General features: G+C 43.9%; 1 protein-coding gene across 1 annotated transcript; it reads left to right on the top strand.

Annotated features, from left to right (window-relative positions):
- The first annotated feature begins 254 nt into the window (after positions 1-254).
- On the top strand, positions 255-4,188 carry LOC147021116 (uncharacterized). The gene is made up of 2 exons (XM_085893507.1): positions 255-334; positions 2,460-4,188. Exons 1-2 carry the CDS (start codon positions 255-257, stop codon positions 4,171-4,173), a joined length of 1,794 nt encoding a protein of 597 aa, XP_085749633.1. The 3' UTR covers positions 4,174-4,188.
- Positions 4,189-15,152: the final 10,964 nt, after the last annotated feature.

Here is a 15,152-nt window from a genome sequence, read left to right on the forward strand (position 1 = left end):
AAAAAATTGTTGACCAGTGTAATTATTTCTATCCTCTTTTCAATCCAAATCTCCATTAAATAATTATTTCTATCCTCTTTTCAATCCAAGTCTGCATCTAATAATTATATCCAACCTTTTCCTTCATTTCATGACACAGATCAGGGCCGGCACTGCACACAACACTGCATTTTATTAATGACCGCATGCTCAATGGCGGCGGTCACACGCGCATCCCTGGGATAATTTATAGTCGCACACATAGCAGGGGACAAATGGCACACCTTGTTCGGGTCTGTGAATGTGTTTACCATAGCATCTTACCATCGGTCTTCGCTGACCACCGCGACCCCAGGTGTCTCGCACGGATGGCGAACATCCACTCGCCTCTCCGCCCGGCGAGGCTGCAGCCAGGCAGAGGCGCGCTGTACTCCTTGGGCCGCATGACTTACAGACAGGCAGCGCATTGACCGGCGCTGACCACGGGTCGCCGTGGACGGCCCGGGAGTTTGGTGCAGGCCATCACGGCCGGACCGTGTGCTGTCCACGGCCCAACCAGAGCACCTGATTCAGGTGACGACACGTCGTTTCGGATCGTCACCCTCGCCCGCACTACAACGTCGAGAAAAGTATGGTTCGTGGGGCTGTCGGTCATCGTCTTTCCTGCTCAGCGTTCCTCATCTGCTTATTCCAATTTCATCACCAACTCACCTGCTGAATCCGTCTTCTTCCCCGCCTCGTCCCTGACTCCACTCACGCACATGATCCTGTTTGCCTTTCTCCACCCACTGCTCCGGACTCTGCCTTCCTCCACCCACTGGCTTCTGACTCCACCAAAAGCACTTCTTTCATGCCTGACGGTCGTGCCCTATTCTCTGGATCGATGTTGAGCTGCTCAAAGTGCTACGAAGCAAGAGACGACGTGCTAGCTGTCAGGGAGGAATCACCAAGCGGAGCATCCCCCCAAAACATACTGGTGGTGCAATCGGTCAATCGTGCAAGATATTGAGAGACCGTTAGCCCCATCTCCTCTCCTCTTTCTTCTCATTAACCCTTCTTCATCTGGATGTGTGTGTGTGTTTGTGTGTGTGTGTGTGTGTGTGTGTGTGTGTGTGTGTGTGTGTGTGTGTGTGTGTGCGTGTGTCATGTGCCTGTCCTCGCTTCAGTGAAGAGTGCACAAGAATTATATCGGGATAATTGCTATGTGTCTGCTTTTGTAAGTTTCTTGTATTATTGGCACACCACACTTTTCTTCCTGTCCCTCCTTCCACACAACAATAAAAACTACTAATCGTGCCACATATTTTTCCTCGCCTGCCTGTTCATAAATTATAAGTGGAAATGTTCCCAGCTCGTTTTTGTCTTTTCTTTCATTGATCCAGCATGGTCCGTATCCGAACCTCGCCTGGACTTTATTCCTAACGATCCGTTCCTTTTAGCCGGTATGTCATTGGCAGTGTCGCTCGGCTGCATCTGATCCGGTAAGGTGATCTGGTTCGGACAAGACGTACCTAGGGCGAGTCCCCCTGTAATTAGATCACGTGGTTATTTTTCTTGGTAACCGGAAAACTATACAGAGGACCCTCGGTCATGCAGTTGAGTTATTGGCGTTCACGGTCCGTTAGTGACCCACCACATCACGGACTTATCCGTGTGTGACGGCCTGCAAGTCGGGTGAGTCTGGTGGGAAACTGAGATAGCTTCACCCCCTGGTGGTCTCACCAAACCCCCGTCCCACAACAATATTATCATCAATCTTTCTATTCACTGTGTGACAGTGAGATCTTTCTTTTCTTTGAGCTCTTTCTTTTTTAATTCGATCGATGGTGAATATTCTAAAAAGTCCATATCCCATTATTTTCGTCTGTGATGTATGAGTGAAGTAATTTAATTGTTGAAACAGTTCATGATATGAACCATGTCCAACCCACGTGACACAAGTTTAAACCTCTGATTGGAATTTTTTTTGTTCACACAAAGTAACAATGATGTCTTTAGGAAGATTTTAAAAGGTTTATTATTGAACACTTGTTGTGAATAAAAAGTAAAACTCACTTATTAAGTGTTGATTTCCAAGGAATAAGTTGGTTGTTCTTCTGAGATGGCGGATATTTTTAAATCCAAGATGGCCGCCAAATGACGTCATGAAAACATGTTTCCAATGGAATTCCAGTGAAGTGAGAGATAATTTACAAAAAGTTACATGATTTCCTTCTTCACCAAAAACAAACACTAAATTTCACAACATCCTCCACCGTTACATTAAATTATTTAAATAATCAAGTGTGATTCATCGTTCCACACCGATCATTTGGACCTTGTTTAAGTTACATCTGCATACTCGATATTCCGTATCCTGTAGCATTGTAACACTCGTGGAACATGTTTGTTTATGTTTTACAAAACCATGTATTCAACACTTTACAGGTGATGGAATACTTCATTTTACCTTGAACTGAGAATGTTTGTTTCTCTTGCAGTGTGAAATGTGGATGTAAAATCAAAAGGAGACAACTGAAAGATGAGCCACCATTGGTAAATGATGTTCAGGAAAACAAACTCCTTGAAATGCAGAAACTGGAGGGAACTGAGGTTCATGACGTGAAGGAAAAAATGGAGTTCACAGTGAAACAGAACTTCGGAAATGAAGAACAAGAGGAAGAACATTATCAAGAGGAGCAAAATAAAGTTTTACAAGCACAGAAAGAACAACTTCAGGAAAAAGAAAAGATGTTGCTCCAAAAAAAAGGAGATCTCATCCAAAGAGAGAAGTTTGTTCAGGACAGAGAACGTGAGTTCATGGAAATGGAAGCGCAAAGGAAATTGAACAAAGAATTGTGGTTAAAGGAGGAAGATGAACGGAGGAAACGAGAGGAGGAACAGCAGAAAGAGAAGAAGGAAGCAGAGCAGAAGAAAATAAATGAACAGGAGAGGAAGAAACAAGAAGAGTTAAAGATAAGGGAGCAGGAAGAATCCAGACGATCAAATTGGGAAAAGGATTTTGAGGATGAGAAATTTGAAGTTTGGATCTGGGAAAAGCGTAAAAACACAGAACGTAAGAAGAAAATGGTTGAAGTAGAAAAGAGAATGTTAGAAGTTAAAAAGTGGAAGCAAGATGTTCAGCAAAGAGAGAAAGAATTGCCGATATATCAGGAACAGGAGCTGGAGCGACAGGGGATGTTTGATGCCTTCATGAACGGGAAAGATGAAGAGCTAAAGAAACAGCAGCTCCATATCCACCAAAAGGGAGAGAAGCTTCATAATCGACAATGTAATCTGAATAAATCGGAGGGAGAGTCTCGTCTGAGAGAGAAAAAGGAACAACAACACAGAGAGCAATGTGAAGTTGCCTGGAAAACAAGAGAGTTGATTCTCATGGAAAGAGAAGAACAGATAAGAGAGAAGAAACGTCATGTGGAGTTGAGGGAGCAACAGGTCTTGGAGAGAGAAACCAAATTGCAAAAAGCAGGAAAACTTGCTGAGGAAGGGGTTGATGAAGTAGTGCTTCTCATAACTGATGATGGGCGACAGAAGCAACAACTGAAACAGCAGGATGTTGATTTGCTCCCACCTGAACCAAAGCCTCAAAGTGATGAAGGGCGGCAGCAGCGACAACAGTACAGTGTTGTTCTTCAACGCCAACCGAAGCCTCTCTGTGAAGGCAGGAAACAACAAGTGAAACAGCATGATGTTGATCAACTGCCGGCCGAACGTAAGCCTCACCATTCGTCTCAGTCCAAGCTTGTCAATGATGAACCAGCGGAGATAGAAAGGCGTAAAAATAACCTCATGTTCCGTGGAGTGAAGGAGGGAAAAGGGGAACATGACAAGGAGGTTGTGACAAAATTAATTAAAGCCATGAACCTGAACATAGAGCCCGTACGCACTTTCCGCGTTGGACGGTACATTGAGAACAGATTCAGACCAATGAAAGTTGTGTTCAGTTGTGAGTCGGATCGGAATCTTGTTCTTACCAATAACAAGAAGGTTCGCAATTTTACTGATCCCTCTCTCTGGACAAAAAACATTTTTATCACTCCGGATTACACTCAGCTCCAAAGAGAAAAACAAGAGATGCTGCTGAGTGATCTTGAAAAAAAGAGGGAAAGTGACCCAAACGGGAGATATACCATCAAAGGAGATAAAGTAGTCCTCCTGAAGAATCCCAAGGGCAAGCCTCATCTCCAGAGATAACGACCTTCCCTCCTCATCTCCCCCATCCTCTAACAGACTCCTCCGTGACACACATTTAAGGGGGAAAAACACATTAAAGGGGGAAAAAACACAAAAAAAAGCTTAAAGGGAAAAAAAAACACAAAAAAAACAAAAAAAAAACATTTAAGGAGAATATTCCGTTGAAACAAATTCACTTTGACGCAGGGTCTCTTTCAAACACGAGAATGTACCTGAGATCATATTGGAGCAATCACTGAAACATCTTTTGATCGGACAGTCATGGACAGGGAGTTCAATCCTGATGGACATCTTGTGAATTTCATAGTGAAGGAAGGAAAGATGAGGAAAACCATGGTGGGATCTTGTTGATGGTGAAAATCAATCTATCACCATCTTACATTGTTCATTGGCTGGCTCGCGAATGGAAGCCTCACCCTGATGATGGCAGCAACAGCAGAAGCCATATTGTATGCAAGATCTTCAACAGGTAAGCACTCTTCAATACTTTGTGCCAGGTGGGTTGAACACACAATGGGTGCAAACACAGCCAACCACAAGATCAAAACATCAAGAAAAATTTGTTTTGAGACTTCGTCTTTTACAGACATTGATGTAAATACTTCCTTTCATGAAGAAGTGTCCTTAATTGTGGAGATAATTGTAATTATTTTTGTGGGAAGGTAACTTCTTGGGGTGATCATCCCCATGCAGAATAAACAACAACAACTTTAACTCCCTTCGATTGGATGAGATCACCTGATTCACCTTGTCATCTGTTACCTGTTCCATCCAGGCCTTTCCTTTTGTTTTCTTTTTTGAACAAGTTATCAAACTGATTGAGATATCAATGTGTCTAAGCTTTCATATTTCTATTGTTTTTCCAAAGGTCCCTCATAAGAGGTGCTCGTTCCCTCCTCCAACCCTCACCTGAATCCATCCTTCCGGTTGGAACGTAAGTTGACAAGATTCTTCCTTTACATTACAAATTACAATTTAAAACTTTGTCTAAACTACCTGTTCTTCACCTGCATCATGTCCAATTTTGTCTGTGCCTCAGAAGTGTTGAGGACAAACACATATTTTGCTGGATTCTAAAACTTACAAGCACCAAGCAAATCTTCCCGTTGGTCGAAGTCTCGCATGATTGTTAATGTATCTGTACAAAAGTCATTCTGCACACCTGGATGATCATTGAAATTGTTTGAAAAACTTCAGTGCAAATCCAGTGGGAGTTTGTGATGATGAAAATAAAGATGTGAAATTGAAGGCAAAACAAAGGCAAAATTGAATTGAGATGCAGAAAGCAATTGAGAGGATACAGTATTTCCAGGATTGTGTTGGAAGGATTGATAATGATGGAGGTTACGATGATGTCGCTCTCCAGTTGTTTTGACTTCCTTTTGTTGATGTGTGTGTAAACGAAGAAGTTGTAGTCATGGCCGCTGGAGAAGGTGTCATGTTTGGCAGTGGATCCATCATCACTCCATCGACTAAGCGCTCCAGCAAGGTAGGATGAAACATTAGACTCTTACAGATGGTCGATCCAAGATGTTTTTTTTCAAGAAACGTGAGTCTCCAGAACGACAGGTACTGAAACCTTCCATACACCTAATTTAATCACTTGCACCCTTTTTACGTCCATGTTTTTCAATTTGTCATTTCCTTGTTTGTCTGTCTATCGATAATTGTGTGTTTGTGTGTGTGTGTGTGTGTGTGTGTGTGTGTGTGTGTGTGTGTGTGTGTGTGTCCTCAATAACTCCAAGACCATGAAACCTCACAGCCTGAAACTTTACAAGGATGTTGAGGGAACTCCAAGGGAGTGCATGAATGAAAACCGGTTGTTTGGCTTCATTCAAACACACCTATTGAAGATAATTAACGGCATTATTTAATTAACCTTTAAAAAAAGGCTCATCCTTCATCACTTTGCTGTCCCTCGCTGTTCGTGTTTTTTTGGGGGGTATTAATTTATTTATTTATTTTTGCATTTTTTTGGCCTGCTCAACAGTGCCTTGACTTGGAATAGGCCACAACAATTTCTTAAAGATAAAGTGGTGACAAATATTTTTTCACTTTCCTCAATCTTATCATCGAATGCCTCATCTTCATTATTCATACCTTCAAATCGCTTATAAACACCTGGAGATGCCAGTGTCCATGGCTTTGTTTCATTTCTGCACATACGATAACCTCTAGAGTCTGTTATTAATGTTAACATTTCTGTGTGATCTTTCATTATCCACTCGTCACTTCCACGTAGATACATATAAAAAATAACGTTCACATCTCACATCAACAGTCTGTGTTGGCCCTGCAGTCCCTCTGGTGTTGCCTCACCCACTGATAATGTTGTGCAATTTTCTTGAAAGGCAGAAGGACAGGAAGATAGAAGTGCACAAAGATTAACAAAATATCAGAGCGGCAGGAACTCCATGACATCAAGAAGCAAACACAGCAACAATGACTGCATTCTACCCTCCCATATCCGCATCTCCAGTTCAAGCCAATGAAACCTTTGTTGCCCCTGTGTGAAGCGGGGCCATCGCCGTAAAATACAAAACACACAGGAAATGGCACTCTGTGTTGAGGCGCGGCGGTGAAGGTCATGTTTAACCCTCGACCTGTCAAAGATCCCCGGGGGGTTAAATATCACGGAAAGGTAAGCATTGGTCTTATTTGCTCTCTCCCAACTGTCTCCCTCTCTCTGTCTCTCATCACCCGCCACCCCGCTTCGTATTCCTGTCAGCGAAGTGATGGATGGTACTTGCTCGTAATATAATATGAAATGTGGAACTCCATATGAAACATATGCATATTATGTCTTGTTAAATCTCTCTCGCCACATCACAATGGTAAAGGAGGAGTTAGGCGTTGAACACTCCTTCTTCCTCTTTCGGCTTGCTCCCGTTAGGGGTCGCCACAGCGGACCAACTGTCTCCATTTCGCTCTATCCTCCACATCTTCCATTGACACTCCAACCACCCGCATGTCCGCCCTCACCGCATCCATGAACCTCTTCTTTGGCCTTCCACTTCTCCTCCTGCCTGGCGGCTCCATCTTCAACATCCTTCTCCCGATATACCCCGTTTCCCTCCTGTGCACATGTCCAAACCATCTCAATCTCGCCTCTCTCACTTTGTCTCTAAACCGTCCTACCTGCGCTGTCCCTCTAATATACTCATTCCTTATCCTATCCATCCTCGTCACTCCCAACGAGAATCGCAGCATCTTTAACTCTGCCACCTCCAGCTCTGCTTCCTGTATTTTTGTTAGCGCCACCGCCTCCAAACCATACAACATAGCTGGTCTCACTACCGTCTTGTATACTTTCCCCTTCACTCTTGCAGCTACCCTTCTGTCACAAATCACTCCTGCAACTCTTCTCCACCCACTCCATCCTGCCTGCACTCTCTTTTTCACTTCTCTCCCACACTCTCCGTTACTTTGGACAGTTGATCCCAAGTATTTAAACCAATCCACCTTCCCCACCTCAACTCCTTGCAACTGCACCATACCACCACCCTCCCTCTCATTTACGCACATGTACTCCGTCTTACTCCTACTGACTAACATTCCCCTTCTCTCCAGTGCGTACCTCCACCTCTCAAGGCTCGATTCAGCCTGCTCTCTACTCTCCCTACAGATCATGATGTCATCCGCGAACATCATGGTCCATGGAGACTCCAGTCTGATCTCGTCCTTCAACCTGTCCATCACCATTGCAAACAGGAAAGGGCTCAGAGTCGATCCTTGGTGCAATCCCACTTTAACCTTAAACCGGTCCGTCATTCCTACCGCACACCTCACCGCTGTCACACTGTCCTCATACATATCCTGCACGATCCTCACATACTTCTCCAACACTCCCGACTTCCTCATACAATACCACAACTCCTCTCTTGGCACCCTATCATAAGCTTTCTCTAAATCCACAAACACACAATGTAACTCCTTCTGGCCTTCCCTATACTTCTCCATCAACATTCTCAAAGCAAACATTGCATCAGTGGTGCTCTTTCCTGGCATAAACCCATATTGCTGCTCACAGATCATCACCTCTCCTCTCAACCGAGCTTCCACTACTCTTTCCCACAACTTCATGGTGTGGCTTAACAACTTTATCCCTCTGTAATTTCCACAGCTCTGCACATCACCCTTATTCTTGAAAATCGGAACCAGTACACTTAATCTCCACTCCTCCGGCATCCTCTCACTTTCCAAGACTTTATTAAACAATCTGGTTAACAACCCCACTGCCATCTCTCCTAAGCACTTCCATGCCTCCACTGGTATACCATCTGGGCCAACCGCCTTTCCACTTTTCATCTTCTTCATAGCAGTCCTCACTTCATCCTTACTGATCCACCCCACTTCCAGATTCACTATCTCCACCTCTTCCAACCTTCTCTCTCTCTCATTTTCTTCATTCATCAGCTCCTCAAAGTACTCCATCCACCTTCTCAACACACTCTCCTCGCTCGTCAGCACATTCCCATTTGCGTCCTTTATCACCCGAACCTGCAGCACATCCTTCCCAGCTCGGTCCCTCTGTCTTGCCAATCGGTATAAATCCTTTTCCCCTTCTTTTGTATCCAACTTCTCATACAGCTCGTCATATGCCTTTTCTTTGGCCTTTGCCACCTCTCTTTTGCTTTTCGACGCCACTCCTTGTACTCCTGCCGACTTTCTTCATCTCTCTGACTATCCCACTTCTTTTTCGCCAACCCCTTCTTCCTTATACTTTCCTGTACTTCCTCATTCCACCACCAAGTCTCCTTATCTTCCTTCCTCTGTCCAGATGTCACACCAAGTACCTTCCTAGCTATCTCCCTCACAACTTCTGCTGTCGTTGCCCAATCATCCCACCCATCTTTACCACCATCCAACGCCTGTCTCACCTCCTCCCTAAATTTCACGCAACAGTCTTCCTCCTTCAGCTTCCACCATCTGGTCCTTGGTTCAGCCCTCACTCTCTTCCTCAATCTCACCTCTAAAGTCATCCTACAGACCACCTGTCAGCGACCTGTCTCACCCGCCACCCCGCTTCGTATTCCTGTCAGCGAAGTGATGGATGGTACTTGCTCGTAATATAATATGAAATGTGGAACTCCATATGAAACATATACATATTATGTCTTGTTAAATCTCTCTCGCCACATCACAATGGTAAAGGAGGAGTTAGGCGTTAAACACGATGATATTTATTAAACATCGGGCAAATACCCCCTGGGCGCTCACCTGCTCGCGGCTGGATAAGATAACCAGGGAATCACTAACTGATATGGATGACCCACAAAATACAGGATCATCACACCGTTTTAAAGCCTTTTTCCCTGAGCAGGGGTCAGCTTTTTGCGGGCTCCAATCATGGTCCCCTTTCTTGTGGCAGTTTTTTTTTTTTTTTACGGCTGGATGCCCTTCCTGACGCCAACCCTTTTGTCGCCTTCAACACGCAGGGATAATTACCAGAATACTGATGCTCATTTCACCGACCTCGGAAGGATGACAGGCTGAGTCAACCCCCTGGCGTTAATTCACTGGAAAGCGGGGCTCAAACTCAGGACCCCGAGGGTCCCAAGCAACCACCCTAACCACTAAGCCAACACCAGGCCACCACCCACAAAATACATCATGGAGAAGAAAGTAAATACCCATGTGTTTTTTTTTAATGTCCTGAACAAACTTTGTGACATCATGGGTGATAAAGGTTGTGTTTAAGTTTCATCGAAATTGTCTGTGAAAGGAAATTAAAGTTCTGGGGAAGGAAGGAAATGCATATGTTGTGAGCCAACCCCCCCCCCCCCTCATAAACTCTGTCAGACGCCGATTTGATTTTTTTTTTTGTTTTTGTTCATGCTGTGAACAAACTTTGGTACTTCCTCCGTGATGAAGGTTGTGGTGAATGTTCATTGAAATTGTGTGTGTTGTTTTAGAGAAGAAGCTGCAAAGTGTTTGTGGATGGACAGACTGACGGACTACATGCCATCCCATAAGCTCTCCGGAACTATGTTCCAAGTGAGCTAAAAATGAGGGTGTAAGGGTGGTCAATGTTTGTCCCGGTTTGACCGCCCAACCAAATAAGGTATTTCCTTTCTTCTCCAAAACTACATAAACACACAATTTGGATGAAACTTGACCACAATCTTCATCACCCATGATGCGAAAACTTTCATCACGGCCTCCTGATATTTGGAGGGAACGATGATTTGCTTCACTTTCCTCGGTCCTGTCAGTTGCGTGGATACAGTGTAAAAAACCTTTCTGGACTTTGAGCCTGTACTTGCTCTTGCCCCATGCCTGATGATCTCTGTTATCCTGCACCTCCTTCCACAACCTTTGAAGGGAGATATCTTCTTTCTGAGCTTGCTCAACCTCTTGCACAGTTAGCTAAGGGATGTCAGATTGTGACACTATCAATGGTTTGGTGTCATCCTTGTTGCACGTGGTCTGTGCCCTGGTCACTCCTGCTTGTGCCAGCTGTGGAATCCAGTTTGCATCTGGATCCTTGACCTCTCGTGGTCCTGGTTTTATACCAATCACAAGATCACAAATGGGTTCATCCATGCACATGACTTCCACCTCTCTCATATTGTATGGTGTGTCCACATGGATCTTTGCAACTGGACAGAGACGCAATGTATGTACTATCAATCAGCTTGCAGGAATAGACCTCGTCAGTGATCTGCCTTGTCATCACCAGGTCTTTCTTCACAGCTGCACTCGTACATCATGAGTCTCACAATACCTTCACTTTCTGTGAACTCACAATGTTAAAAAGTTGTGGACGAGTTGTGTCGGTGACAAGAACAAGGTGATTACACTTTGCTTCACATCCGGATCCAGATCCAGCCCATCGGTGAGAAACAAAATGTAACCTGCTTTACCTGGCGGAGGTGTGCGCTCCACTGAGTGTAGTTCCAGTTATTTATGAATGAAAATGTTCGAGAATAAACGTTTCGGCCATTCATGACATATTACATCGCTCCAGACGAGTTTCAAACGGATCATTTGGTGCGCCTTTGGTGGGGCCGCCATTTTTCCCCCATTCCATCGTTACTGATGGAGGACATTGCTCGACCACCGAACTCCCTGATACTTACGAATCTTCAATTTGACAAGTAACAAACAAACAGATGGATAAGAGTGAAAACATCACCTTCGTTCACCTTCGGTGGAGAATGTATTGAGAAAACGGGATGGTGGATGGGAATCTATTGAAGGTGAGGCCTACTTATTTGTTTATACGTCCATTTTTCCACGGATATTCACACAAAGATTGAATGTCCACACCAATACCAGAGAGATATAAACGAAGAGCAAGGTGAACCATTATTCACTGTCCAAACTCCTTTATCACAAGGTTTATCATTAATTACATCATCACACTGAATTACACAATTTGATGTCTCTCTCTTTCTGTCTCTGTGTGTTTTTTGACCGCGATACATTCGGTTGTTATATATTTATCCAATCTCAATCAAACTTGACTGGAGGACTGAGGGTCAAACGATGGAGCTTGTGGCGATTTTATTTGATCCCCTCCACCTTGGGGGCGAGGTCCGTTTTAAGGTGTATATCCGTGGGAAAATAGCTAATTGTGACGTTTTCCCAATGCCGTTTCTCATAACAATCTGAATAACAAAAGGATAATATTAATGTTATTACAAAGAAATATTAATACGAATAATACTTCCTCCCGAAGGGGTTCTTCCTTGGACAAATGCCGTGTTGACGTGTATAAATAGCTTATCGTGGCGTTTCGTGGAAAACACAGAGCAGAAATATAAATAAATATTGACATAAAACACAAACACGGATTGATTACCTTTTTCAACAGTCGGTGCTGCTGTTTAACAGGGAAATGAGAGAAATTTGGAGGAATCCCGACATCCTTTAGGCATTCCATGCTGATCGTCTCCACCACAGAATCACGGACTGGAACCGAGATCTACTGTGATCTATATTCTACACCAGGACTCGTCATAGGATCCTCACTGCCACTTCACAAGGGAGTGGGTGCACGAGTAAATGAAATAAACACACAGCTGTTGTGCAGCGTCAATAATCAGTGTCCCAACTTATCAAAATGAACGTTTTAAAATCCTGTTCTCAATGATGTAAAATATTTGAAAGACAAAAGATCCATGTTATTCATCAACGTTGGGTCACGTGGTTTTCACTGGAAGAGATTAATTTGAACAATTGTATATAAAAAAATATCTAAATATTACATGAGATTTCAATAGAAATGATGAAAAGGGGGCGTGGCCACAGTCTATTGTGACATCACAGTGGTTGTTCATGGTTACAATAACAATTCCAACAACAGGAAAATCTTAAGACAGAGGTGTGTCGTTAAATCGTCAGTTCGTGGACAGCCGTACACCAGACATGTCGTGGTTTGTCATCGCGGTGTTCGTGTTCACCGTCCTCGGAAGTGGAGCGTCCCGTCCACCGCAGCAGGTAAGTAGGGATTGTCAGAAATGATGATGTAGTGTACTCGGGGAAGGTAGACAACACAATTGGGAAATCAGGGAAATTTAGTTTCTTTGTGGCGCAGGGGCTGGACGAAGAGGGTCTTCACTTGGTATCCCCCACGGGCCCATTGTGGCTCTCGGCGGCCCTGAGTACTCCACCACCGAACTCCACGAAACTCACGAATCCTCGATTTCCCAAGGAACCAACAACAGATGGATAGGGGTGAAAACTTCACCTTCGTCCACTTTCGGTGGAGGATGTGTTGAGAAAACGGGATTATGGGATGGGAATCCATTCAAGGCTATCTATTTATTACGTACGCACGTTCACACACACACCCACACACACACACACACACACACACAAAAAATAAATGTTCACAGGAATAATAAAGAGACGAAGATGAATCAGGACGTGCACCATTACTCACTGAGTGAACTCCTTGATAACAAGGTTTAACATTAAAAACATCAATGGAGTAAACACACGTCCGTTGTACAATGTCAGTTTTATCAATATCCCAACTTATCAAACTGAACGTTTTTAAATCCTCTTCTCTTTGGTGTAAAAATGATTGAAACACAAAACACGAGATGTTAATCAACCTTGGGTCACGTGGTTTTCACTGGAAGAGCTTAATCAGAACAAAAAATACGTAAATAATTATATCGAGGTGAAAATATGAACAGAAACGAGAGAAAGGGGCGTGACCACACTGTGACGTCACAATGGTTGTTCGTGGTCCAATGAGAATTCCAACAACAGGGAGATCTCAACACATAACAGAGCTGTATCGTTAAATCGTCAGTCCGTGGATTAGTGAACACCAGACATGTCGTGGTTTCTCATCGCGGTGTTCGTGATCACCGTCCTCGGAAGTGGAGCGTCCCGACCACAGCAGGTAAGTAGGGATTGTGAGAAATAACGTACTGAACTCGGGGAAGGTACACAGCACGGGGGGAGTTGTTTTTATTATAGTTTGGGATATCAGGCCCAGCCTGGACTTCGGATTTTCGATGGTGGGAGTGTGGGGGGAGAGGTTGGGGGAGAGGTAGGGGGTGTGGGTGAGGAGGTGTGGGGTGTGGGGGAGGAGGTGTGGAGCTTCAACGAGTTGGACCTCTGAGATAGAGCTTGATGACACCGAACCATCATGCCTGCTGTAGGATTGGATCATACACCCAAAACACCCAAAACACCCAAAACACCCAAAACACCCAACACACCCCCTGAATAGGAGACGTTTAGTACTCAAACCCGGTGTTTTTAAAATGTGTGTATAAAATCAATGTTAAATGATGACAGAGGGTCATCATACAGTTTCTCATTCAGGAAACCTTAAATGACCAGAAACCATAAAGAAACATTCCATATTCCCAACTTCAAGGTTCATCTAAAACATCTACATCTGGAGAGTGGAATATTAAATAATGATTCCAGAATGTTTCCCCTCCATGTCCTTGGAATGTCCTCTCTCATCATAACCCAGTTCAATGTTCATTGAACACCTGAACCCCATATTCACCAAGGCAGGTCCATCCTTACAATGGTATCTCATCAGGTCCCACTGCTTCACAATTTTTCATTCCTCTTAAGTCGGCTGTCTTGTCTTACGACACTTTTTTATGGAAATCAAAGATTCCAGGAGTCGCCTTGAACAAGGAGTCGGTCAGTGAGTGTTGGTGCACAGTTGAAATCCCATATTTAATCTTCCTTGTTTGTCCTTTAAATTGTTGTGATCCATCTTTACCCTGACGATGTGATGAGGAACATAAAGAGAGTTTATCTTTGGTTGGAAACTGCAGGTGAACTTTCCGCACCAAGTAAACTTGGAATTTGTCCCTTCAAGGTAAAATCTCCTTCATGTTCGTGTCGATGGAGGAATCTTCACGGTATACCTTGAGTGTATCTGGTACCACACATTGCACTCCGTGTGCAGTGGAAATTGATCCCCAGGAAGATCCATCTCAGGGCTGGTGGAGTTTCACAGTTTACACATTCACCTCTGAGCCTGGGTTCAAATCTCGATCCCTCCATAAACTGCCACCCTGGTGTTCACGTGTAATGTGTGTTACAACCATTGGAGGAACATTAAACATGAAGGATTCATCCACCAACACTCATTTATATTGGATGGTAAAGATTCCACGGTGTTTTTTGAAAATGATCGGCGAGCTATCGGCAGCATTCTGAACAAATTACAAATTACTTCCCAAACCCTCTTACAAACCTCTCCTTAACAAGCGTGGCACAAAAGGTAAACTCTCGAACATTCCATGAACCATTGTGTTTGTTCTCTAAAATTTTCAAGAACATGCTATTTTGTCACGAACTTTTTGATTTTGTAAAGTAATTGTAAAAACATTGTTTAGTTTAATTATAAATGAAATAAACATGTTTCCTACCCCTGGCCTTGTCTATTTCCACAGCTTTCCCAGAACGATGCTGTTGAGGATGGAGGGATGTCCCTGGGTCGTGATGTCGTGTTCGTCGTGATTGCCTCCCTTTTGTTTGTCGGTGTG

This window comes from Eptatretus burgeri, chromosome 8 (genome assembly GCF_056783735.1).
Source record: "Eptatretus burgeri isolate ZD-2024b chromosome 8, Ebu_testis_v1, whole genome shotgun sequence".
NCBI classification, from domain to species: Eukaryota; Metazoa; Chordata; class Myxini; order Myxiniformes; family Myxinidae; genus Eptatretus; species Eptatretus burgeri.

Excerpts from the sequence above, each read along its gene's own strand:
- LOC147021116 (XM_085893507.1), top strand. The coding sequence starts at position 255 with ATGGCACACCTTGTTCGGGTCTGTGAATGTGTTTACCATAGCATCTTA. Across the intron at positions 335-2,459 it reads GCTGACCACCGCGACCCCAG|TGTGAAATGTGGATGTAAAA; the intron begins GTGTCTCGCACG and ends TTTCTCTTGCAG.